General features: G+C 36.9%; 1 protein-coding gene across 4 annotated transcripts in view; it reads right to left on the bottom strand.

Annotated features, from left to right (window-relative positions):
- HGF (hepatocyte growth factor) overlaps positions 1-26,862 on the bottom strand; it is an 85,321-nt gene that overhangs the window by 32,830 nt on the left and 25,629 nt on the right. For all 4 annotated transcript variants that reach the window (XM_005205314.5, XM_005205315.5, NM_001031751.2 and 1 more), the window contains 4 exon segments: positions 25,738-25,858; positions 24,257-24,375; positions 4,263-4,437; positions 838-965 (listed from right to left, as the gene is read on the bottom strand). In XM_005205314.5, coding sequence (XP_005205371.1) covers positions 838-965; positions 4,263-4,437; positions 24,257-24,375; positions 25,738-25,858 — 543 coding nt within the window.

Here is a 26,862-nt window from a genome sequence, read left to right as displayed (position 1 = left end):
CATCACTCTCCTTTCTTGCCTAGATTACCGAAACAATCATTCAACTGATCCCCTTGTTTTGGCCCTTGTCAGGAGTTCTGGCTATTTTTCATAATGCAGCCAGAGTCATCCAGTTAGAATTGAAATCAAACAGATCATTTAATTTCCTTTCTCAGAATCCTATGGCAGTCTCTTCTCTTTCAGAATAGAAGTGTAAATCCTTCCAGTTTGTACAAGACTTATGAAGTTTTAGCTCAGCTGCTCTCTAACCTCATCTTCTGCTACTCTCTATCTTGCTCATTCTGTGCTGTTTCTTTCTTTTAACTTTTCAAGCACTTTCCCATCTCATCTCATTTTCATCTGCAATTTCCTCTCCCCAGAATGCTCTTTACAATTATGCACATGGTACATGCTGCTCTCCCACTCTTTCAGGTCCTCCTTAAATGTTACCTTAATATGTAAGGTATTCTCAGACCATTAAAACGTAAAATAGCAACACCCTCCTCTCTAACTCTGGGACATTTATCTCTCTAGCACTTACACAAATTAGCTTTCTATCCCCACCTCCATTTTAATTTTGCTTGTTTTTTATTTGCTGGACATTAGTTCCATGGGGCCAGAGAATTTTGTTTACTGGTATATCCACGGTGCCTAAAATTGTCCCTGGCACTAGTATACGGTCACATAAATAAATGGATATTGAGCAAATTAATATAAAAAAGAAATCCAACTTTGGACTTTGTGATTTTGTTTGCTAACGTGCAATAAGAAATAGCTCATCTCCTATAAAATGTATACTCCCTTTAGGCATTTCCACTGAGTTTAATCATGCCCACACTGCAAAATGTCAGCTATTACCTTGTCCACTTGACACGTCACATTTTGGAATTTGGGAGCAGTAGCCAACTCGGATGTTTGGATCAGTGGTAAAACACCACGGTGACTCAGCCCCATCTGGATTTCGGCAATAATTTTCTCTTAGGTCCCTATTGAGAATAAGCACGTTAATGTAAATTGCCAGGGTTTCTTACATTGGTGAAGTCAGTGTTATTACATTTCTAGAATCCCAGAATGTATGCATTCTATAAACAGAACTCTACATTTTAGATTTGGGATAGTTTTAACAATTTAGAATTCAATATACACAGCTGACACTGCCCACATTACTGAAATAAATGCTGTCAGATGTCAGAATTCTTTTACTTCCACAGACCTGGAGTTTCACACAAATACTACTGCTTCATGAAAAAGAGAAATAATACCACTTCATTATTCTCACTCATTTTTAAGACTTGGACTCTCAACTGTTACAATTTTTAAAGTCTGGTCTGTTACTCATTGTATTTTCATGGATCATAGATAATGTAGAAACAACATTCTCTTTGCAGAAGAACGACTATTATAATTAACAGTCTTTAATTACTTTGTTAAAAATGAAGTTCTACCTAATCAAACATTTGCCACGAAAAAAATATTTATTCTTTAAATTCTGTATTTCTTTTATTTATTTAATTCACCACATAGATTTCTTTTAATTACAAAGTAGTTCTTTCTTGATTTAGAGATATTACCTGAAATTTTATATTTCTGTAAAATTAAGGCCTAATTACAATATAGAAAACCTACCTATAGAAAAAGTTGTCAACATAGCACATGTACTTCCTTTATTTTATCAATGATACAGTTAGACATTTGGAGCTTGTGATAAGGAAAAAGTCTAAATTAATATTATCTGTGTGTAAAAGGATTTTACCTTTAATACAAAGTTCACATTAAATAAAATGGGGAGTTCATGATTTGTTCCCCTGATAGTGGTCTCTAATTTGAAGAAAGTGTGTACTTTCTTTCCATAGATCTCTCTAATAATTTAACAAAATTAATATTCATTCTATAGGAAGGCATGCTATTTCACTTAGGCCCAATTAAAAATACGACACATTTAATACTAATCAGTTGGCCATTAGAAACTGAAAACCATTTTTTAAAAAAGCTTGAGTTTGGTTATAAAGTCAACAAGTAATAGTTTATCAAGCCAAAATAGGTCCTGACATAAACTATGTTATTTAAGGTTGTAAGAACAGTGAGTGCCAATAGATTTGACCATTCTATAGCAAATGTTCTTATTTATAACCCACATTTAAACCTTTACACTTCTTATAAAATCATAAAATTATTAACTGGAGAGATGAAGAAAATCTTTTCTTCTAACTAGTTTATACTCAAATTTTAAAAGATTATGTCAGTACAATATATGTGCACTGAATTTTATATAAAGTGTATAGAAATTTGCAATTTTAAATGAATAATTGCTTAGTTAACTTTGAGTTGTAATTTAAGGCAAGATAATTAAACATATATCTAAGGCTATCAAAAAACTTAAAGTTCCCCTTTTATAATCTATATCTAGAAGCACCTCATTAATCTAGATTAAACCAGAAAGTCATGGTTTGCTCAAATATTTTTTCTAAGTTTATTCACCTCACTTGAAGAATCAGTTACAATTATTAAAACAAATTAATGATTGTATGATTCATGTACATCATCACAGGCAGTATTTTTTAGTTATAGTGCTCTAAAAATTGTCATTTGTAAGGAATCTCAGTACTGGGGCAAACAGTGTTTGGTACAACCAGAGACACCTGACCAGAACTCCATTCTTTGCTAGCCCACAAACAGTAAATGCATCAATACTCTGAGCAAAATGATGCATCAGATTTTATGTGTTTAATAACACAACTCACTTTTTGTTTTTTCATATTTATGTTTATCTTGACCAAATAACCAGTTAAGAAAGAATAGCTTGGTGGTTGTGGTGGTTTCGTCACTAAGTCGTGTTTGACTCTTGCAACCCCATGGACTGTAGCCCGTGATACTCCAGGCAAGAGTAATGAAGAGGGTTGCCATTTCATTCTTCAGGGGATCCTCCCAACCCAGGTATTGAACTCAGGTCTCCTGCATTGCAGGCAGAGTTTTTACCCACTGAGCTACAAGGGAAGCCTTCCCCCAAAAAAGAATAGCTTAAATTCCAATAATATATAGCAACTAAACTTTTGATCATTTTTTATTGTGAAACGTGTGGATTGAATTTCTGTAATGAATTTCTTTTTCTTACAGATGAGGTTAATTTGGATCACATATACAATCTTGAGTATTACCAGTCATTAGAACCAGAAGTGTACATGGCACTGATACTGTCTTCTTTCTCTCTTAACTATTCTTTTCTCATTTTATTTGTTCTCTCTACTTTTATGTTTATTTCTGAGGCATGAAACACATGGGTCAAAAATAGAGTGAATTGCTGTGAAAAAAATGAGGGAAATAAAAAATAAACAGAGTGGCAACAATACATTTATTATAAATATATTTTTAAATACAACAGGTGAATATTTAGTATCTAAGCAAAGAACTCTGAATTGGTTTAAAAAATTTAAATCATATAAAAAACCATAAACTATATCCCCTCTCCAGTGAATGGGCCAACTAATGTTCATAGATCTCCATCTTGAAATGTTAAGCCCTCTTATTAAAAGTCAGTTACATAAAGCCAATATATGTTATTTATAGGTGCTATTTCAGCAAAGCCACTATGAATGACACGTGTGTTATAAATTTGAAAAGCAATCATTTTATGTTCCTAATAACAAGGTGGACAATTTAAAAACACATGGCACTGTGGCTGTCCAACAAATTCAAGTGGTGAAGAACAGCAGCCATGGGGAAGAACATAACAAGTATATAACTGATGTTCAAGGGCAGTTTCTTCAGCTTGATTCATCTGTACAATTGTTTTACTTCCCTACTTGTTAAATAAAATGTTGAAACAATAAAAAAAATTTCATATAAAACTATAAATTTTCTTCAAGGCTGAAATCTCATCAGTTTACAGTGTTGACTTAAGGTATGCCTTGTAATCTCCCCTCAAATTAATATGAAAATTTAAGGAAGCACTAGTTTGAAAGTTTCCTGGTTATAGTTACCACTGATTTGTTCATTAAATAGACCTGCAAGAACAAAGCTGTGATCAGAAACCTAAAGATGTGTTTCCCAAAGCATGGATGGTACATCAACCATCTGATTCAGAATCAACAAGAGTGGTTGCTAAAATGTATTATTTGAGGTCCAAATTTCAGACCTGAAGAATCAAAAATTTGGGGTGCATGTATCTGCCTTTTAATTGCTAAATTTTCCCTAGGCACACTAAAGTTTAAGGATCACTAACATAGAAATTAGTAAAAATCAACCATTCTGCCTACTGAAATGTATAATTTCCCTAATTTACTCACTTGCACTTGAAATTTTCAGGAGTTATGTCATGCTGGTGAGGATACTGGGAATCCCAACGCTGACAGGGAATTCCATTCCAAATGGTATTGATGGTGCCCCGGTAACCTTCTCCTTGACCTTGAATGCATTCAGTCGTTTGCATAGGGAGATCTGTGTCATTCATAGTACTGTGGGCTATTGGTAAAAAGAAATATAAATTTAAATAAAATAATTTAATTTGTCATCTACCTCTTAGAATTTACTTGCATTTTATTTGTAGGATTTTCTGTCACATAAGTTTTTACAATAATTGAATGAAATAAAAAATTCAGTTTATCATTATTACTATCTCATTCAACCAAAAGGAGGATTAAAATGGTGGACTCAACTTGTTGACATTTTAAAAATATTGCTTGCCTCTAAGCAGATTTATTTATTGCCTTTTTGTTTGTCCAATTTCAGTGCTTACCATACCTGATAAAGATCCTGAAAATCTCAGTAAGAAAATATTTAAAGTACAAAATTAAACTTATAAAACTTGAGCTCTCTCTTTGTCTTAAAATATACTCACTTATACAAAATATAACTCAAAGCATTCTGGAGCAACTAAAATTCATATACCTTCTCAAAACATGCATGAAAATGTTTATGTTTCCATGTAAACTCACCAGTTACCTTTAACCTAAATGGTTATTCAAGATGCCTCTGGATAAAACTCAAGTTGACACCGTCTAGGATAGTTTAAAAAGTGAATAAATGTCTTTTATTCATCTATTCTGGAATTTGATGTATCATTTCTCCAAAGGAGAGGTCAGAATTAGACATGTCTTCAGAGGCTAGGGATGTGTATAAAAATGTAATATATTTAACAGTGTAAATACTTTAAAAGTGGCTCTTTAGCTTCATTTTGAATCTTTCTTTCTTGCAAATAATTATTACCTTATGTGGCTGAATGCTTTATTTCATCGAGTTCCTTGCAAAGGTAGTAGAGCCTAAGTTTGGAGTTGTTCTATGAAGCTTTGTGAAAAATAAGGATTAATTAATGACCATCTCAACCACTAGAACATTTTTTTTTTCCACTAGAACATTTTAAACACAAATTTTCACAAACTGCTGATTTAGTAATTTTTCTTTTAAAAAAACTTCTTCTTCAGCTCATCTTAAAATGTGTTATTTCTTATGCATCTGCTTTAGGGAATAGAAATGCAGCTTAGAAACATCCTAAATTAAAAAGAAATCCAAATGGACATGAGAAAATGTCCACAGATTGACCCATAAAATGGACATTGAGAGTGGATGACTTAGAAATTAGTATCTGTTGATATTGGCAATGTATATTGATTCAGAGGGCTTCCCTCATAGCTCAGTTGGTAAAGAATCTGGCTGGAATGCAGGAGACCCCAGTTCGATTCCTGGGCTGGGAAGAGCTCCTGGAGAAGGGAAAGGCTACCCACTCCAGTATTCTGGCCTGGAAAATCCCATGGACTGTATAGTCCATGGTTGCAAAGAGTTAGACACACTGAGCAACTTTCACTTCACTTCATTGATTCAGGAAGAACAAAAATTTTGAACTGAGAAAGTACTTGTATAGAAGTTCATACTATTTAAGTTCATTATGATTTTAATACTACCTGAAGTTCTTTGATGAAATAGAAAATATTAAATTTCATAGATTCTGAGGGTTAGAACTATATTTCATTAAAACAAATGCTACTAAGCTATTTTTTCTGATAATTTGAGTGGATTGTTAAATGATTTGAGGAGATTGGGTATGTGCCGGAAGTCTTTAAAGGGTGACAACTCTAAAACAGGTACTGACATATACATCTAATTATAAAACTATGATGTGAAAAAAGACAAAAGGAATGTCCCCAGGAATCTGTCACTTCATTAGCTTAACATTTTAAGAAGAAAACTTTTGATCCCCCACTTCTTGGACACAAGCTCCTGGGCAGTAAACTTGTGACCTCAGTCAGGTCTCAGATTACTGACAATGGCAAGAAGGTCAGAGTTAGGGCAGCCAGAGCAAAAACACTTCCTCTACTCTCATGGACTTCATTGCCTGACTTGGGTACTACCGCTCTCTTACTTTCTTAGTTATGTGTGTGTGTTGTTTTGAGTGTTAGTGATCCATCCTTCTCAGTATCATTTTGGCACTATGAACTTGCAACTGTAGAATCCAGGCAGCCAGGGCCACCTTTGGCTAGATAATGGGCCTTGCACGCCCATCAGAGGTTAACACACTCTACTCCTTGTACTCCACTATGATTGTCTAGACATCAACCTAAACAATGTAAAAAGAGGAATGATAAAATTTAAAAGCTAGTAAAAGATAAATATTTTTCTAATTTGAGGTTAAGTTTTCAAATTTTTGGAGTCCTGGTGAAAAGAATTATCTATATTACAAAAACTCTAAGTCAAAGAAAAGACTACCTGTATAAGAATACGGAGGAAAATATTTCTTTGCTGATCAATGCATTAAAATTTCAGTGTCAAGTTCAGAGACCTGAACTGTTTTACTGACCTTGCACCTCAACTGCAGAGGTTCCCAGAAAGTTTTAAAGAATTTGTTTTCACTTTAACTATCATAAAATCCTCATTTGAACAATTATGCTAAATATTTTTTCTGAACTTTTATTATTATATTTTAAAAATGATATAAACTTATTATAAGGAGTCACTATTGGACAGGGAGGCCTGGCATGCTGTGATTCATGGGGTCGCAAAGAGTCGGACACGACTGAGCAACTGATCTGATCTGATCTGATTATTCACTAAAAGACAGTGTAATTTAAAATGGTTAGATTAAAAACTAAATTTTTGGATTTGGATTAAATAATTGGATTATTGAACAGATTCTAATTTGGAGGATTATTGAACAATTCCTAATTTTGAAATTATAAAAATTTATAGAATACAAAGAATTTTTGCACACTAGTAAAAATACAATATTGTACAGAATAAATATAATTTCATTAGGTCTTGTTATAAACTGAATATTTGTGTCTTCCTCAAATTCATATGTTATGGTACTAGACAGTGGGGCCTTTGGCAAATGTTTAGTTTGTAAGAGCAGAGCCCTCATAAATGGGATTATAAAAGAGCCCCTGCAGAGCTCCCTTGCTTCTTCTACCATATGAAGACACAGGGAAGAGTTAGCCATCTATGAACCAGGAATCAGCCCCTCTAGATACCAAACCTGCTGGCACCTTGACCCTGGACTTTCAGCCTCCAGATCTATGAGAAATATGTTTCTGTTGTTTAGAATCTACCAAATCTATGGTATTCTCTTATAGCAGCCTGAAATAAGTCTGGCCCTATCAAGATATAAAGAATCTAAATAATATTATTGTTTTTGACTCTTATTTTAACAAGCATCTGTAGCTTACATTTTAAAGGAGATCAGTCCTGGGTGTTCATTGGAAGGACTGATGCTAAAGCTGAAACTCCAGTACTTTGGCCACCTCATGCGAAGAGTTGACTCATTGGAAAAGATCCTGATGCTAGGAGGGATTGGAGGCAGGAGGAGAAGGGGACAACAGAGGATGAGATGGCTGGATGGCATCACCAACTCGATGGACATGAGTTTGAGTAAACTCCAGGAGTTGGTGATGGACAGGGAGGCCTGGCATGCTGCGATTCATGGGGTCTCAAAGAGTCGGACACGACTGAGTGACTGAACTGAACTGAACTGAACTTTGAAATATGTAACCTGAAACAACTTGATGATATGTTTTAACTCAGTAGAAATATTTCTTGTGATTTAACTACAAACTATCAATATTTATATAGTATTTTTATTTGACCCTCTGAAGTCAGTATTTATCCATTTCAGCTGCTAGAAGAGGCCCCATAAACAAAGCTACATAATTCTGATGGCAATTATATTCTATATATTTGAATTATATTCTATATATATATAGAATATAATATATAATATATATTATATATATTATATATATTTATTTATTAAATATATATATTTATTCTATATATAGAATAAATAATATAAGCAAAAAAAGATATATTAGTACAACAAGGTAACTACATAGCTTTTATTAATTAGTAACAGTTATTGTGAGATTTTATGCAGCTATTTAATAAATAATATCTGAGGGGGAACATGAATGTCCATAGACCATTTAACTGATATAAATGATCTCTGCCGCCTACACAAATACTTATGATTCAAACAAAAGGAATTATTCCTGGTCTGCAATAAAATAGACTCCCTCAGCTGTCCTACTATATAAACATCAAAACTTGGAGCAAAAACAAAACAAATGTTTCATGCTATTTGATTTGAAAGGGCTGTTAAATGTTGGGAAATCTATTCTTTTGGACTTAATACTTAAACATTAGACCTGAATAAGGGAAGGCTTTGAAGAGTCTCCAGTGGCCTAGCAAAGCATTAAAGAAGCACAGAAACACCCCAGTATCAGCTGAAGATTACCAAGTTTAGCTAAAGCAACATGTTTTTAAAATATTGCATCTCAACATCCACAAATTTTTCTGCAAGTATGTCTACCAGGCTTACACCAAAAATACCAGGAACTCTTCTGAGAGTTTCTAACAAATAAAACATTTTGCCAGGGGTGTAAGTAGTGGTCACCCTTTGGAAGCAGAGGCAAAGATATCTGTATGATCCTCAGTGGCCTATGAGTGAAGGAATGTTTTTCTTTGATGACTGACACAAAGTTTTCTATTTGGAAATGCTTTAAGGAAAAAAAAAACAAGCGCTATTGAAAAATTTCACTGTCTTGCTAGAACATGATCAAATACAACGGGTTTCTCTTGGAACATTAATTTCACTTTGCTGGTATGGATGTGCTGTGATCTTATTATTATACTATTTGGTAGAGAATTTTAAGGTCTGAATAGATTTTTTGAGAGAATTAACATTAATTGTTATGTAATTGCTAGGAAAGCCCTCTTGCCTCCAAGACAATGTATAATAAATTGACGCTTTTTCTCTGTTAAAGGCTAGCTGAGTCCTTGCGGAGAGACCACGAGGCCCTGACAGAGGCCTGTGAAAGGCAGTAGAGAATGTGAGTACACACGTATGTGACAGAAAGCCACACCCATGGCTCCATAACTTTTACATAGACAATTAGTAAATCTACATTTACAGTCCCCTTAGCCCTCCAAAAAATCTGGATTTCTTAGTGGTGAAAAGCTATTGCATTCTTTTGCCTATAGCTAAGAACAAGTTGCTTCATAAGCCATTGGCTAAATACCTGATAATTCTTAGAATAATTCAACCCAACCTACTTCTTATTCCCAGCTACTGAAGAGCAATTGAAATGTAGGATTTACTTTACGATGGTCCCTGGATATTTAGAACAATGTGTAAAGCTACTCTCCCATCATCAGACTTCTGCTCTTTGGGCCACAAAGGGCAGGATAAAGCTCAATGTAAATTTAAAGAGCTCCTTGTTTTAAACTGTTGTGAGAGAATGATATAAAGACCTCCAAACCCAAACCTCAAATTGCTTCCATGTTTTCTTTCCATGTGAACCTGGAATTCATGTCTGAAACTTTCCCCTGGACTTTATCCAATTCTTTTCTATTGTAAAATGCTCAGGAGACAAGACTTTCATGAAAGGTCTTCAATTTTATTCTCTTGTTCCTTAGAAGATGACTTGGAAAAGACCTCCAGTACAAGATTTTTCCCTTGAGAAAGGATATTGATAGCAATTTTTTCCTAACACTGAATACAATGAGAGGACTATATTTCTATGAATCTCTGTTCCGGCCTTGAATTAATTAATAAAATTTAGACAAATAATTAGCTTTCTTTAAGAAAGAAAATGATTTGCTAAAGTAAGTTTCCCAACACACAAAGACATGGAATTTTAAAAGGTTATATATTGATGCCAATGTACATTGGTTACTAGGAGAAAGGATTCTTTTAATTTAGTACCAATGGCAACATATCTTCTCAAGTCACCATAACAAAATAAAACTGGGTGGCTTAATCAACAGTAATATATTTGCTTATAATTCTGGCAGCTATAAAGTCCAAGATTAAGGTGGTAGCCAGTGATTTCTGGTGAGAGTTCTATTCCTGGCTTGTACATGTAGGTATAGACATACCCTTTTGGTATATCCTCATATTGTAGAGAGAGAGATTATGCTCATCCCCTACTTTTAAGGCCACAAATCCTATTGTTTTAGGATCCCATCATTATACTTCATCATCCTTAATTGTCTCCTAAGAACCCAACTCCAAATGCAATAAGGGTTTAGACTTCAGCGTATGAATTTTGAGTAGAATACAAGTCAACCCATAATGATAATTTTGATAGAAGTCTTAGCTATCAGAGATCTGCCTAGGCCACACTTCTGCAGTGGGGAGTTGTTCAACAAGTATAAAGTTTCAGTTATGCAAGATGAGTAAGTTTTAGAGATCTATGATATGACAGAGTAACTATACTTGACAATACTGTGTTATATACTAAACGATTGTTAAGAGAGTACACCTCAAGTTGTGTTCTTACCAAACACACACACAAAAAGGCAAGGGAAGTCAGGAGGAAACTTCTGAAGGTAAGTAATATGGTTATTATCTTGATTGTGGAGACAGATTCATAGACATACATTCAAAGCTATCCAACTGTGTTCATTAAATATGTGATGTTTTTAAACATCAGTTATAGCTCAGTAAAGTGCTTAAAAATATAAAATGGCTCTGGACACATATATCAGAAGTTTAAAAAATAAGAGGGAAAAGAAAAAGGAGGTGAAAAAATAGGGAGGACGTCACAAGCTTTGTTTATTTTATTGAAGGAAAACCCATCAAGACAAGCAGCAAAGGGTGCAAAACTAGCTCAGGGAAGCATGAACTCTGACAGTGAGTTGAAGTGATGGGAAGAAGCTAAGAAGCAAATCTTCCTAGTGGGAAATGTTTGGGGAAAGCCTGTTTTTTACATGAAAATCAAAATGCATAGTATAAATTCCAAGAGACATTAAAAGAAAATGAAAAACTACCACTGATTAGGAAAGGAACAGTCATTCACTCAACAAAGACTTGTTGAACTCCTGTCACAGGCAAGGCAATGTGGTAAGTCTCTGGGGTACAAAAAAAGACATAGTCCTTACTCTTTTGGAGCTTAAAAATTTTGATAGAGAGAGCTATTAACCAAATAGCTTCAAAAGTAAATGTGGAAACCAAACTCTGAGAAGTACATGGAAGGAGAGGTTTATGTTGCTATAAATATACAGTAAGGAATTTGACCCAGTCTGGGAAGTCAAATGAAGAAATGATAACTGACTTGAAATTTGTACAATGGGTAGCTGTCAATTAGGTTAGGAAGGAAGAGAACATTTTTTAAGGCCGAGGACATGGCAGGGGTTGAAGGAACTATATTAAGAATATGGAAGATATGAGGCATAGGAAGAAACATATTCTGGCTGGTACAGAGAGCATTGAGAGACGTGTATATGAGGCTGGAGAGTCGGGTGGAGAAGTAAAAGATGGTTTTATTTTGTCTGTGTCCTAAGATCAAAGGCAGTGACTGTAGAGTTTTAAACTGGTGTGTGTGTGTGATATGCTAGGCATAGGGAATGATATATTCAGATTTTTTTTTTTAAATAGTCTATTTGCCAAGTGGAGAAGGAGTTGGAGGGGAAAAGCTTGTGAACATGGATATAGCTCCACTCAGAAGTCCATCTGAATATTCAAGAAAGTTCAAAAATAATTCTGCTTAGATAAAAGGGATGAAGTGAAATGGAGATTTGAGAGCTACATAGAAAATAAAATTTACAGGCCTTATGATGTATCAAATGTGAGACATGAAGGAAAGAGCACGTTTAGAATTATTTTAAGCTTTTGGATTTTAAACTGTGTAAATGGTGGTATCAGTCATGCAAAAGAGAGCATACAAAGCAGATTAGACCATCCTACAGGATAAAGAGCGCCGAAGAATTGATGCTTTTGAACTGTGGTGGTGGAGAAGACTCTTGAGAGTCCCTTGGACTGCAAGGAGATCCAACCAGTCCATCGTGAAGGAGATCAGCCCTGGGATTTCTTTGGAAGGAATGATGCTAAAGCTGAAACTCCAGTATTTTGGCCACCTCATGCGAAGAGTTGACTCATTGGAAAAGACTCTGATGCTGGGAGGGATTGGGGGCAGGAGGAGAAGGGGACGACAGAGGATGAGATGGCTGGATGGCATCACTGACTCAATGGACGCAAGTCTCAGTGAACTCTGGGAGTTGGTGATGGACAGGGAGGCCTGGCGTGCTGCGATTCATGGGGTCGCAAAGAGTTGGACACGACTGAGCAACTGATCTGATCTGACAGGATAAATGAAGAAAGTCCGAGAGAAAGATAATAAGTGATAGAAGTCTCCAAGAAGGCAAGTTGCTGGTGATGAAGGGTGGGAACGGATATACAACAAGTATATCCTAATTAGAGTATTTTTATGGGACATGAGCCTTACATGTCTGACATGGAGCTAAAAGTTCTCAGAGGGATACCTTGCATTCTGGAGATCTTTGCAGGAATCTAGGAAGCCAAAACTATTTTCATAACCATGCTAGAATGCCACTTGTCCTTTTTACAGTGGTATATCCAGGTGCACTTTGATGTGTGATATCCATCCCAAAAGACTGAACGCAGAAGCAAATACAAGACACTCAGCTATCTTCTTACAATTTAGGTAACATTAAAGAAATTTACAAAAAAAAAAATCTAAACCATTATTAGCATTTTTCTATTTTTCTGAAAAAAGTTTTTTTTCCTTTAAAATGTCATATTTATTAACACTGAATGAGCTTATTATGTCTAATCAATTAATAAATGTTTTTAATTTATGTTTTAATTTCCAATACATTAGATATTGACTCATATAACTCACTCAGACAATTTGATGTTCTCAATAATGTGTAAAGATATCCTCAGTTTAATTGATTTAAATAATCAATGGGATACCTAAGGGACATCAACCACATCATAAGGGACATAAACCACAAGTTAGTTTTTCAGTTGCAGAGAGCTACTAAAGTTCACTTCAGAAAAGCACAATTAGTCCCAACACATATTTTATTTCTCTCTGAAAAGCATGGACTAATACATAAAACAAACTTACTCAGAATACAGAGTTATTGTTATAGGGAAAAACCATTAAAAAATAAGTACTTCATTTAAGCACTACACGGGACCTCCAATCTTACTACATGTTTGCAGTGTTTTAAAATTCTTGGAAGTCTGTTAAAGTTATATAGCAGAGTATGTGTAGGCTGCTGTCATCTGGGGAGAAATCACCTTTTGAAGAATATGGTGTGAAGGGGGACTGACAAGGCCTCTCCCGGAACAGCCTGGTACACGTGTCAGGTGATGAACTTTCACTGATACACTGATTTCAAGATGAGAAACTCAGAAGCAAAGTGACAATTATACATTTATAGTTCATTCAGCTTTTTTTTCACTTTACTAGTTTATGATAAAATTATGAAATTGCAATTTTATCATAGATTTTGCTCTGTTTTGTTCACTTCTCTATCCCCAGAATCTAAAAAAATGACATATAAGAGCTACTCAGTAAATATTTGTTTAATGAATTCTATACAAAAGGGGCAAATACCCCTCTTTATGCTCTCTCTACAGTGGCAACCCACTCCAGTACTCTTGCTTGGAAAATCCCATGGATGGAGGAGCCTGGCAGGCTGCAGTCCATGGGGTCGCTAAGAGTAGGACACGACTGAGTGACTTCACTTTCACTTTTCACTGTCATGCATTGGAGAAGGAAATGGCAACCCACCCCAGTATTCTTGCCTGGAGAATCCCGAGGATGGGGGAGCCTCGTGGGCTACCGTCTATGGGGTCGCACAGAGTTGGACACGACTGAAGCGACTTAGCAGCAGCAGCAGCAGCAGCATGCTCTCTCTATGCTTCCTCGGAGTGCTGCTATGTCCAAGGCTTTTGATTTCACTATTCACTTCTGATTTTGCATGACATTCATGGAAGACTGAACTTAAATATGCTTTGAGCACTGACATGAAGCACCTGCATCTCAATATAAAGAGAACCAAACTTAATATCTTTCTCCTCAAATTTATTCCTCTTAAATATGCATCATTTAATCAATTTAGGGAAAAAACCTTTAGACTTTACCTTTTCCCTATCTCATTTTCAAGTTGATCCAACTTGTCATTATATATGGGACACTTTATATCATCATTATATATTTGAACTCTTTAATATTGTTCACATCCTTCTTCACCTTGTTATTGTCACTGTTTACTGCCTTAGTTCACATTCTCTTTCTTACTTTACTGTTAAAATAAGCTCTTATGAGATGCACCTGCCTCCTTGTTCAACACTATGCTGCTGCTGCTGCTAAGTCAGTCATGTCTGACTCTGTGTGACCCCAGAGACAGTAGCCCACCAGGCTCCCCCATCCCTGGGATTCTCCAGGCAAGAACACTGGAGTGGGTTGCCGTTTCCTTCTCCAATGCATGAAAGTGAAAAGTGAAAGTGAAGTTGCTCAGTCATGTCCAACTCCTAGCGACCCATGGACTGCAGCCTACCAGGCTCCTCCATCCATGGCATTTGCCAGGCAAGAGTACTGGAGTGGGGTGCCACTGCCTTCTGTGCAACACTATGCTAACCACCCAGAATATATAGTAATTCTTATGGATCAGTTCAGTTCAATTCAGTCGCTCAGTCGTGTCCAACTCTTTGCGACCCCATGAATTACAGCACGCCAGGCCTCCCCGTCCATCACCAACTCCCGGAGTTCACTAAAACTCATGTCCATCAAGTCCGTGATGCCATCCAGCCATCTCATCCTCTGTCGTCCCCTTCTCCTCCTGCCCCCAATCCCTCCCAGCATCAGAGTCTTTTCCAATGAGTCAACTCTTCACATGAGGTGGCCAAAGTATTGGAGTTTCAGCTTTAGCATCAGTCCTTCCAATGAACACCCAGGACTGATCTACTTTAGAATGGACCAGTAGTCTTCAAATGTTGGCATTTTTTTGTTTTTGGGTTTTGCTCTTGTTACTAAAATTATTATGAAAAATTACTTCTATTCCCTCTCATGTTTTTAAGTCGCCATCTACATTTTTATGCTAAGTTTAAATAGCTACAAAAGACGTGATTTCTAGCATGTTTTAATTATTGACAGTATTAAAACAAAAAATTGTATATCACTCTTTTGAATGGATTTAAGGTTCTCTAAATACCACGGGGATTTACATCTACCTTTTTCTTGATAAAACGTACATTATCAAGTTCTTTTTCTCATCAAATCATTTTCTATTCCACTTTAACCACAGGATGTTACTTTAGTGTAATGTATTTTATTTTATGTTGGAGAGTCTTTTATTGCTCATTTCTCATACTTTGCTGAAAGATTTTTATATATTTAAATCATATAAAAATCTCTTGTGACTACAAAATTTTGAGACAAATACACACTAAATACATGCACAGGCATAAATGTACAAATACTACACACATATATATGTGTGCATGTTATGAATTGTTCTTGCTGTTTAAATGCTAAGTCATGTCCAACACTTTTGTGACAGCATGAACTGTAGCCCACCAGATACCTGTGTCCATGGGATTCTCCAGGCAAGAATACAGGAGTGGGTTGCAGTTTACTTCTCCAGGAGATCTTCTCAACCCAGGGATAGAACCCACATCTCCTGCATTGCGGGCCTATTATGTGTATTATGGATTGTTGTTCAGTTGATGAGCTGTGTCTGACTCTACAACTCCATGGACTCCAGCACGCCAGGCTTCCTTGTCCTTCACTATCTCCCGGAGTTTGCTCAAATTCAAGTTCATTGAGTCAGTGATGTTATCTAACCATCTCATCCTATGCTGCTGCCTTCTCCTACTGCCCTCAGTCTTTCCCAGCATGAGGGTATTTCCCAGTGAGCTGGTTTTTCACATCAGGTGGCCAAAGTATTGGAGCTCCAGCTTCAGCATCAACCGTTCCAATGAATATTCAGTGTTGTTTTCCTTTAGGATTGACTGGTTTGATCACCTCGCTCTCCAAGCAACTCTCAAGAGTCTTCTCCAGCACCACAATTTAAAAGCATTGATTTTTTAGCACTCAGCCTTCATGATGGTCCAACTCTCACATCCATAAATGACTACTGAAAAAACCATAGCTTTGACTATATGGACCTATGTCAGCAGTGATGTCTCTGCTTTTTAATACACTGTCTAGGTTTGTCATGGCTTTTCTTCCAAGGAACAAGCATCTTTTAATTTCATGTCTGCAGTCACTGTCCACAGTGATTTTAAAACCCCAAAACACAAAATCTGTCAGTGCTGTGAAGTCATTGGACTGGATGCCATGATCTTAGTTTTTTGAATGTTTAAATGTAAGCCATTTTTTTCACTGTTCTTTTTCACCCTCATCAAGAGGCTCTTTAGTTCCCCTTTGTTCTCTGCCATTATTGGTATCATCTGCATATCTCCTGACAATTTTGATTATAGCTTGTGATTCATCCAGCCCAGCATTTCACATTATGTACTCTACATAGAAGTTAAATAAGCAAGGTGACAATATACAGCGTTGACCTACTCCTTTCCCAGTTTTGAACCAGTCCATTGTTCAGTGTGCCTGGTTCTAACTGTTGCTTCTTGACCTGCACACAGGTTTCTCAGGAGGTAGATAAGGTGGTCTGGTATTCTCATCTCTTTAAGAATTTTCCACAGTTTGTTGTTATCCACATACAGATTTTAGCATAGTCAATGAAGCAGATGAAGATATTTTTTTGGAATCCCTTTGATCTTTTTATGATCCAGCAGATGTTGGCAATTTGATCTCTGGTTACTATGCCTTTTCTAAATCCAGCTTGAACATGTGGAAATTTTTGGTTCATGTACTGTTGAAGCATAGCTTGAAGGATTTTGAGCATTACTTTGCTAGTATGTGAAATGAGTACAATTGTACAGTAGTTGAAACATACTTTGGCATTGCTTTTCTTTGGGGTTAGAATGAAACTGACATTTTCTAGTCCAGTGGCCACTGCTGAGTTTTCCAAATTTGCCGGCATATTGGGTGAACTTTAACAGCTGCATCTTTCAGGATTTGAAATAGCTCAGCAGGAATTCCATCACCTCCACTAGTTTTGTTCATAGTTCAGTTCAGTCACTCAGTCGTGTCTGACTCTTTGCGACCCCATGAATCACAGCACGCCAGGCCTCCCTGTCCATCACCAACTCCCGGAGTTCACTCAAACTCATGTCCATCGAGTCGGTGATGCCATCCAGCCATCTCATCTTCTGTCGTCCCCTTCTCCTCCTGCCCCCAATCCCTCCCAGCATCTGGGTCTTTTCCAATGAGTCAATTCTTTGCATGAGGTGGCCAAAGTACTGGAGTTTCAGCTTTAGCATCATTCTTTCCAAAGAACAACCAGGGCTGATCTCCTTTAGAATGGACTGGGTGGATCTCCTTGCAGTCCAAGGGACTCTCAAGAGTCTTCTCCAACACCACAGTTCAAAAGCATCAAATCTTCGGCGCTCAGCTTTCTTCACAGTCCAACTCTCACATCCATACATGACTACTGGAAAAACCATAGCCTTGACTAAACAGACCTTTGTTGGCAAAGTAATGTCTCTGCTTTTCAATATGTTCATAGAAATGCTTCCTAAGACCCACTTGACTTCACACTCCAGGATATCTGGCTCTAGGTGAGTGACCAAATCATCCTGGTTATCTGGGTCATTAAGACCTTCTTTGTATAGTTCTTCTGTGTATTCTTGCCACCTCTTCTTAATATCTTCTGCTTCTGTTAGGTCCTTACTCTTTCTGTCCTTTATTGTGCTCATCTTTGCATGAAATGTTCCCTTGGTATCTCTAATTTTCTTGAAGAGATCTCTAGTCTTTCCCATTCTGTTTCCCCTCCCCACCTCCTACCCCCATTTCTTTGTATTGTTCACTTAAGGCTTTCTTATCTCTCCTTGCTATTCTCTGGAACTCTGCATTCAGTTGGTATATCTTTCCCTTTCTTCTTTTACTTTCACTTCTCTTCTTTTCTCAGCTATTTGTAAGCCCTCCTCAGACAACAACTTTACCTTCTTGCATTTATTTTTCTTGGGGATGGTTTTGGTCATCACTTCCCATACGATGTTATAAACCTTTGTCCATAGTTCTCAGGGACTCTGTCTACAAGATCTAATCCCTTGAATCTACTTGTCACCTCCACTGTATAATCATAAATGATTTGATTTAGGTCATATCCGAAAGTGGTTTTCCCTATTTTATTCATTTTAAGCCTACACTTTGCAATAAGGAGTTCATGATCTGAGCCACAGTCAGCTCCAGGTCTTGCTTTTGCTAACTCTATAGAGTTTCTCCATCTTCGGCTTCAAGGAATGTAATCTGTCTGATTTCAGTACTGACCATCTGGTGATGTCCATGTGTAGAGTCATCTCTTGTGTTGTTGTTTGCTATGACCAGCATGTTCTCTTGGGAAAACTCTGTTATCCTTTGCCTTGCTTCATTTTGTACTCCAAGGTCAAACTTGCCTATTATTCCAGGTATCTCTTGACTTCCTACTTTTGTTTTCCAATCCCCTTGATGAAAAGGACATTTTTTTTTTTCCTGGTGTTAGCTCTAGGAAGTGTTGTAGGCTTTCACAGAATTGGTCATCTTCCACTTCCTTGGCATCAGTGGTTGGGGCATAGACTCGGATTACTGTGACTTGAAAATTTTGCCTTGGAAACAAACCAAGATCATTTTGTTGTTTTTGAGATTGCACCCAAGTACTGCATTTCAGACTCTTGTTGACTATGAGGGCTACTCCATTTCTTCTAACAGATTCTTGCCTGCAGGAGTAGATATAATGTCCTCTGAATTAAATTTGCCCATTCTTGTCCATTTTAGTCCACTGATTCCTAAAATATTGATGCTCACTCTTGCCATCTCCTGCTTGACCACTTCCAATTTACCTAGATCCATGGACCTAACATTCCATGTTCCTATGAAATATTGTTCTCTGAATATGTGTCCCATATATTCCTATGAAATATTACATCATCAGACTTTACTCTCACCGTCAGGCACATCCACAGCTGAGTGTTGTTTCTGCTTTGGTCCAGCGTCTGCATTCTTTCTGGAGGAATTTCTCCACTCTCCCTTCCGACTTAGGGGGATCATCTTCTGGTATCATATCTTTTTGCCTTTTCATACTGTCCATGGGATTCTTGAGGCAAGAATACTGAAGTGGTTTGCCATTCCCTGCTCCAGTGAGCCACATTTTGTCAGAACTCTCCACCAAAACCCATCCATCTTGGGTGGCCTTGTATGCCATGGCTCATAGCTTCACTGAGTTACACAAGGCTGTGATCCATACAATCATTTTGATTAGCTTTCTGTGATGGTGGTTTTTGTTCTGGAGGCTGTGACATTTAAGTTCTTACTTCTGTCTGCCTTCTGATGGATGAGAATAAGAGGCTTATGTAAACTTCCTGATGGGAGGGACTGGCTGTGGGGAAAACTGAGTCTTGTTCTGGTGGGCAAGGCCATGCTCAGTAAATCTTTAGTCAAACTGTCTTTGGATGGGAGGGCTGTGCTCCCACCCTGTTAGTTGTTTGGCCTAAGGTGAGTCCTAGAGTGTATAGGCTCTATGGTAGGGCTACTGGCAACCTCCAAAAAGGACTTATACCCAACACATGCCTCCCAGAACTGTTGCTTCCTGTGCCCCTGTTTCCACGGCAGGCCATTTCCAACCCATGCCTCTGCAAGAGACCCTCCAACACACACAGGCAGGTTTGGCTCAGTCTCTTGTGGGGTCACTGCTCTTTTCCCCTGGCTCCTGGTGTGCACAAGATTTTGTGCCCTCCAAGAGTCTCTGTTTCCCCCAGTCTTGTGGGAGTTCTGGAATCAAATCCACTGTCTTTCAAAGTCGGATTCCCTGGGGAGTCCCTTTGCCAGATCCCCTGGTTGGAAAGTCTGATGTGGGGCCTAGAACTTTCACAACAGTGTGAGCAGTTCTTTAGTATTATTGTGATATTCTTTGGTATTATCTGTTATGGATGGAGTTATATAATTATTAGCAGTATGTAGATGATAAACAGTATGAATACATAGTATTTTCAAAGGTCTCTTTGTTTAGTGTCCCCAAGATTTTTACACCCAGGACAATATACCCCATTAATATTCAGGTAGGATTGACAGTTTACCTTTTTTCAGTACAGTAGCAAGAGGCAGTTGTCAGTGGACAGGTAGGATATTGAATTTGATTGACCCCTTAGCAACCCATGCACCTCAAGCGAAAGATTTTGAGAAAGAATTCATATGGAAAAAGAGGAGCTGAAATTCGAGGCTTTTAACCTATTCATGCCCTTAAATCCCTAGGACAGGCTTTGTGTTCTGCTGGGTTTCATGCACACTGATTTGGAAGCTACTGTTCTAGATGACGAACAAGATCATTCTCCCTGCTTAATTTTTCAGTGTTTGTCATGGCAACTAGCTGGGATACTCAGATTCTACTTCATCTGCCTCACATTAATCTAATTTTCTCATCTCCTTCCTTTTCTCTGTCTTTATCACATCCTTATCTATATCAACCTAATTACCATGTCATGAATATTGCAGTCTGTGCCACTAATCATGTCTTTGCACACCTTTCATCACTGCCTACCTAATCACAGCCATTTTGAGATAGAGATTATTGTTAATAGATGGGAAGCACCTTTCAGCAGATGTTAAATAAATAATAGCAGTTATAATTTTCTTATACAGTTGTTACATAATAAAACAAGAGTTTCAAAATCTGCCTTCAACTTTAGAGAAGACAAATGACACAATCATAAACTCTATTCTTTTCTTCAAACATATTGAAAGCTCAGAATGAATTCAAGCAGTTGAGACTGAGAGCTAACCAGAGATAGCCAGAGAGATAACCCAAGAATCAAATGATATAAGTAATGCATAATAAACCAATATTCTTTTACAGCCAGTGCATATAAACCTGTGTTGGTATACAGGATTCTAATACAGCCCTTAAGATTTCTGCCCATTGATGTATGTTCTGTAATCCCCTCCCCTCTAGTATGGGTATAAATTGTGAATAGCCACTTGGGAAAGCCACTCCTGTAATTAGTTTATGTTGTACAACAAAAGTGAGGAGACTTTTTTAGATGTAATTAAAGTTCCCAATCAGTTGACTTTAAATTAATTAAAGGAAGACTTCCTTGGGTGGGCTGACCTAATGAGGTGAGCTCTTTAAAAGGGTGCAGAGCTTTCTGTATCAAATCATACAGAGTGAGGGCAAAAACTGACCAGTTATTTTTCAATCATTGTCCCCAATAAACATATACAATTTTCCCAGGAAAAATAAAACACGGTTATTTTTGCCTTTCACAACTCTGTGTTAAGATGAAAGAAATTATATAGAAGCACTAAAAGATATAATTTCCTAACAGGTCCTTTTGAAATTCATCCCTAGTGCAGAATCTTGGAGAAAGTTGGCTTATAAAATTTTAATAACTTTGAAAAAAAAATCTTAGTAAATAAATGAAAGAAGGCGCAGACACCAGAGGTTCAAAGTAACAGAAAGCTATGCTATTGGTCTTGGAGAAGTAAACTGCCGTATTTTGAAGAGGGCCATGTGGAAGAAAACATCAGGGAGTTTCTAAGAGCTGAGCACCTTAGCACTACAACCACAAGAAACTGAATTGGAATGGGGACACTCAGTCTTAGATGAGATAGTATGTCTGGTGGGCACCAGGACTGTGGCCTTGTGAGATCCTAAGCAGAGAACACACCTCATTTATGCCTTGACTCCTGTCCCACAGAAAACTTGAGATAATACATATGTGTTACTTTAAGCTACCAAGTTTCTGATAATTTGATAGTTTCTGATAATTTGTTATATAGCAATAGAAAATTAATACACAATTGAAACCATTGCCAATTTTCTTAGTTTTTCATTATAGGCTTATATGTACAAGACAAAATATCTGGAAGAAAGTATCTGTTACATTTTCCAAAATTCCTAAATGCCAGTTTATTTCACTAATTTTGATAAAAGTATAGTCTCTCTATATAAGTTTACAAACTAAAACTTAAATATTTTAAAAATATTCCCAAACCCTTAAAATAATTTATCTTAACTACAATTGATCCTTGAACAGCATGGATTTGAACTCCATAGGTCCATTTATATGCTGGTTTTTTTCCTATGGTAGATGCTATTACCTATTGGTACTACAAGATCCCACAGTTGGTTGAATTCACAGATACAAGGGGAGCCAGGAGAGTCAGTGCCACCTAATCATCATGTTATTTAAGGCCCAAATGTATAGAGGTGTGGTTCACAAATTCTACCACCATTTTCTTGGAATTAGCATCCTATAAACACCACCCTCTGTTTAATAAATCCATCAGAATTGTTGCATGTTGTATAAATAGTCAACTCTGGACAGAAGAGAAAAAAAAAAAAATCTACCTAACAGAAGTGTCATATTCATTGTATTTTTTTTCCTCTCCCAATGTCTTTTAAAAATAGCCAATCTTGCACATGCCAGTTGAAAGGTGAATGTGCCAGCCAATATGCATGTGTGTGTGTGTGTATGTGTGTGTGTTACTACTGGTCTTATTCCAGAGACAATTTATGAGTGCCTAAAACACACACACACACACACACAAAGAAGGGAAACTATTGGTTTATTGTACCTGCCTGGTCTAGATAATAAACAGATTAATAACATTTAAAAAGTCAATGAGTTGCACTAACCCAATCTATACAGAGAAACACTGTCACAAAAATCATCCTTTATTTTAAAAGACCAAACAGATGGTTCAGTTTCCTTGGAACATTAAAAGCCTTCCAGATTCTGCAGTTATTTCACATATGCCAGACATGTCTCTTTTCTATGGGTTTTATTTGAGTCGTCCAAAACATTTCTTTTTATTAGCAGCTTTAAGTGGAGAGATATTTACCTTGGCAGTATCACAGTGTAGATAATACTGAATAAGTTTGTTCAAAGAAACAGTCTCATCATGCCAATCTAAGGAAATATGCAAATCCCTATGCATAGCCTAGTAATTGTATATTTATCATTTAGTGTGCTGGCACCTGATTATCTGTCTTTATATTTTTCTCTCCATATATACATATTTTTATATTAGCAAGACAATTTATAACATGATTACACTTACTACATTTTTGCAATTCTACTGATTTGAAAGCATTTTAGGATCTTGTTGAAAAAAATAAGACTTCTTATACACAGAAATAAAAGCATATCTACATCTAATTATTATCCAGGATAATTTTAGAGAAGAATAAAAATGTGTGAGCTAATGAAGAAGAGGACCAAGTGTACAGATTTAAAGAGATATCACAAAGCAAGTAAGAAAAGAAGCCTTATCATAAACTCAGGAGAGTAGGGTAAAGGCCAGGATGCAGAAGGGCTATAGGACTGCTAAAATACAAGGTGAAAGAGAATGCAGGCTGTGCACAAGGACAGCCAGAGTGGTGAAAATTAGCTGCTAGAGATTAAAGATGTCTGTAAGAATCTTCTCTGACTTAGTTTTCTGCATTGCCGCCTCTATCATTCACCAGAAGAGGTCCATAGTCGGTTGACTGCTCATGTTATGTCTAGGAGGATAGGTTAGGGAAAGGATCCAGGATTGGTAGGTAAGAGTCTAAGGTCCTCACTCTTACAGCCCTAATGACATTATGATACTGCACATAATCCCTGATCTTTTTCTCATTCTGTTTTTTTTCCTTCCTTTTCCTTGATAACATGAGAATGTGTAGGCCTTTACCATGAGTTTGTTTTGTGTGTATGTGACACTTACATGTGTATCTCAAAATAATGGCTCTCTGAAAATGCAATAAGTTTATTGCATCTGAAAATGCAATAACTTATCTGAAATGCAAAACTTATCTGAAAATGGATAAGTTTATGTAACACGTTCTTAAAACCTATACGCATTAAAGTATCAAACAGTTGTTAACCTGTCTCACTAATAATCGCCTGCTTAGATCCAGTCTGTGAGAGGAAAAGGAAGCAATAAATTTGACCCTAACTTACCGCACATTTTAATTGCACAGTACTCCCAGGGGGTGTCAGGGTCAAGAGTATAGCACCATGGCCTCGGCTTGCCATCAGGATTGCGGCAATAATTATCATCAAAGCCCTTGTCAGGATATCTGCAAACCACACCAAGAAAAGTGTCATGTAAATCTTCCTGGAACATTACCCAGCCCTCAGCTCACAAAATAACTTTTGACTTAGCTCGGATACTATTTTAACTGGTGAAAGAAGAGATTTTTCTATGTTTTGCCTTACAAGGACTGCTCATCATTGACTGCTGAGTGTATTAATGTGCATATAGTAGTAAGGCTAGAGTACCATCCCCTTCAATAGTAAGTTAGGTCCATTTGGCACCTGTACACCAGTTAGGTCTCAAACTGAAGCCCCTTCTCACAAGCCCAATTAAGGACAGGTTACATACACGTTGACCTTGAATAGATTATTTATTAAGAAAATAGGTCCTCTTCTACAGCAGGCTTAAAGTTCAAACTGAAAGTTAGGTTTCAATAGCTATGTTACTAATGATAGCTCAATTTTGGAGCTAGAGCTGTCTAGGTCATGCCCTCACCTCCACCAGAGTAAAAGACAAACTCCATCACACCTCTTTTTCTATACCCACCTCCCTTTAAATTAACAGGGTCCTGAATTGGTGGTTTGCTTTTAATTACTACCATATCCCTTCCGATCTCACTTGAAAGATGAGAAATGCGTTTTAAAATAAAGCAGTTTTAATTTCATCTAAAAAAGCAACAAACAAAAAAGAGAAAATATAAAGAAAAAACACCATTTGGCAATTTCCAGAGAACGGGGCAGAAAGGCCTTCTTCTGTATTTATTTGTATTTTCAGTCTTTATAATAAAAAAGGGAAAATTTTTTTCAACTAAAATGTTGCCTATGAAATTTATAGACCAAAATACACATAATTTTTAAACTCAAAACGTTCTCCTGAGGAGAAATGTAAACTTGGTTGCCTGACTGCCACAGAGGCAATTTAAAAATCTACCATAAAAAAGCAGCCAAGGAATTGTTTGTTCCACCTTTAGCCTGTGACACGGTGTCATACAATGACCCCACTTTACCTGAGTCACAGGAAGGTATGGCACAAGGAGGAGATTGGCTTTTGGTTAACAATAATGCCACCCTCCCCAGCTTGGACCTGTCGAAGTGGTTATTAGTGAATGTACTTTTATCTTTTTTGCTGCCATGGAAGAGAAAGAGGAAGCATCTGTTAGTGTTTTCCTTTTGTACCCACTGATGCTCCTGTGTTCAGGACCATCCTGATTTCAGGGACTCGCAACCTAATCAGCCAAGACCAGCTGACGCTGTAGTCAGCACTCTCATGTACCTCATCATAAATCCCTCTGTCCCAAGACTATCAGACAAACATTATAGAAAGAGAGTTTCCATGTAATTTGTCATGGGACAAATTACAGTTTGTAAAGAGGATCACTTGGAAACGTGATTTGGTGGTATTTTACCTTTCTGGCAAGAATTTGTGCCGGTGTGGTGTCTGATGATCCCAGCGCTGACAAATCTTGCCTGTTTCTGTGTGATCCATGGGACCTCGGTAACTTTCCCCATTGCAGGTCATGCATTCAACTAATAAAATCAAAGCATGGCATATTAATTGCTTCTGACAGCAAAATCAAGAGCACCACTGTTCCATTTAAAGAACAGTAAATCACCTAAACAGCAAGGATATTTTTAGGAAAACTTATATACTATTTTAACTTTAAATTAGGGCTCAATGTCCATTAACAGTGGCATAAAATACTCCCTACAGAACTTTTCACACAGTTTAAATGGAATTTTTGTAGTTAGTGTCATACAAAATTACCACAGGGCCAAGATACTACCTTCCTAATTTTTGATAACTATCTGAAAGGTACCTAGAAACTGAAAAGTCCTTGGGAATTTTCCCTGTGTCGGTCTATAATGCCAGGGATCTCAACATCTATACTGTCAACATAATAGTGCTCCTCTTTCAACTTACCCTGCAATACATACACAGAAAATGCACAGTTTGAAATGAGTACACATCATACTGCTACCGTTAATGCAAAGATCAGGACCACACAGATTTGAGAGACCAGCTTCAAATAGTAATCTAGTACTATTTAAAGAATACAAATATTTTAAAACAAAAAATCACAGTTCCTTTCTATTAGTGAGCATCCACATCGAATAACCGAGCAGACTTACATTCTTATCTAAAGCTTAGGATGGAATATGACCTACTATTGAACTTCTTGTACTCACTATTTTTAAAAATCTATAAACTGATCTAACTATGCTAAATATTACTGTTGATTCTCTGAGGTTAATTAATAGTTTTCTGGCTGGCACCTTAGGCCACACGGAAAACTCTGAATCATATCAACTAGCTGAAAATGAGACTTCTCAAATGGACAGGTTGATTTGATGTAGCACAGCAGGCACCCTGTGGAATAAATCATTGCTTGGCTTTCCTACGAATCCGGCAAACTTCCCCAAACACATCATTTGTATCTTGTGATTACTGATCATCTAACATTAGCTGAAGTGGGAAAAGATATCAGGGTTTCATTTTATCCACTGGGGTCTAGGCTAATGAGTATTTATAG

This window comes from Bos taurus, chromosome 4 (assembly GCF_002263795.3).
Source record: "Bos taurus isolate L1 Dominette 01449 registration number 42190680 breed Hereford chromosome 4, ARS-UCD2.0, whole genome shotgun sequence".
In the NCBI taxonomy this organism is placed as follows: domain Eukaryota; kingdom Metazoa; phylum Chordata; class Mammalia; order Artiodactyla; family Bovidae; genus Bos; species Bos taurus.
The sequence above is the reverse complement of the archived record's forward strand: the minus strand, read 5'-3'. Positions and strand labels throughout refer to the sequence as shown.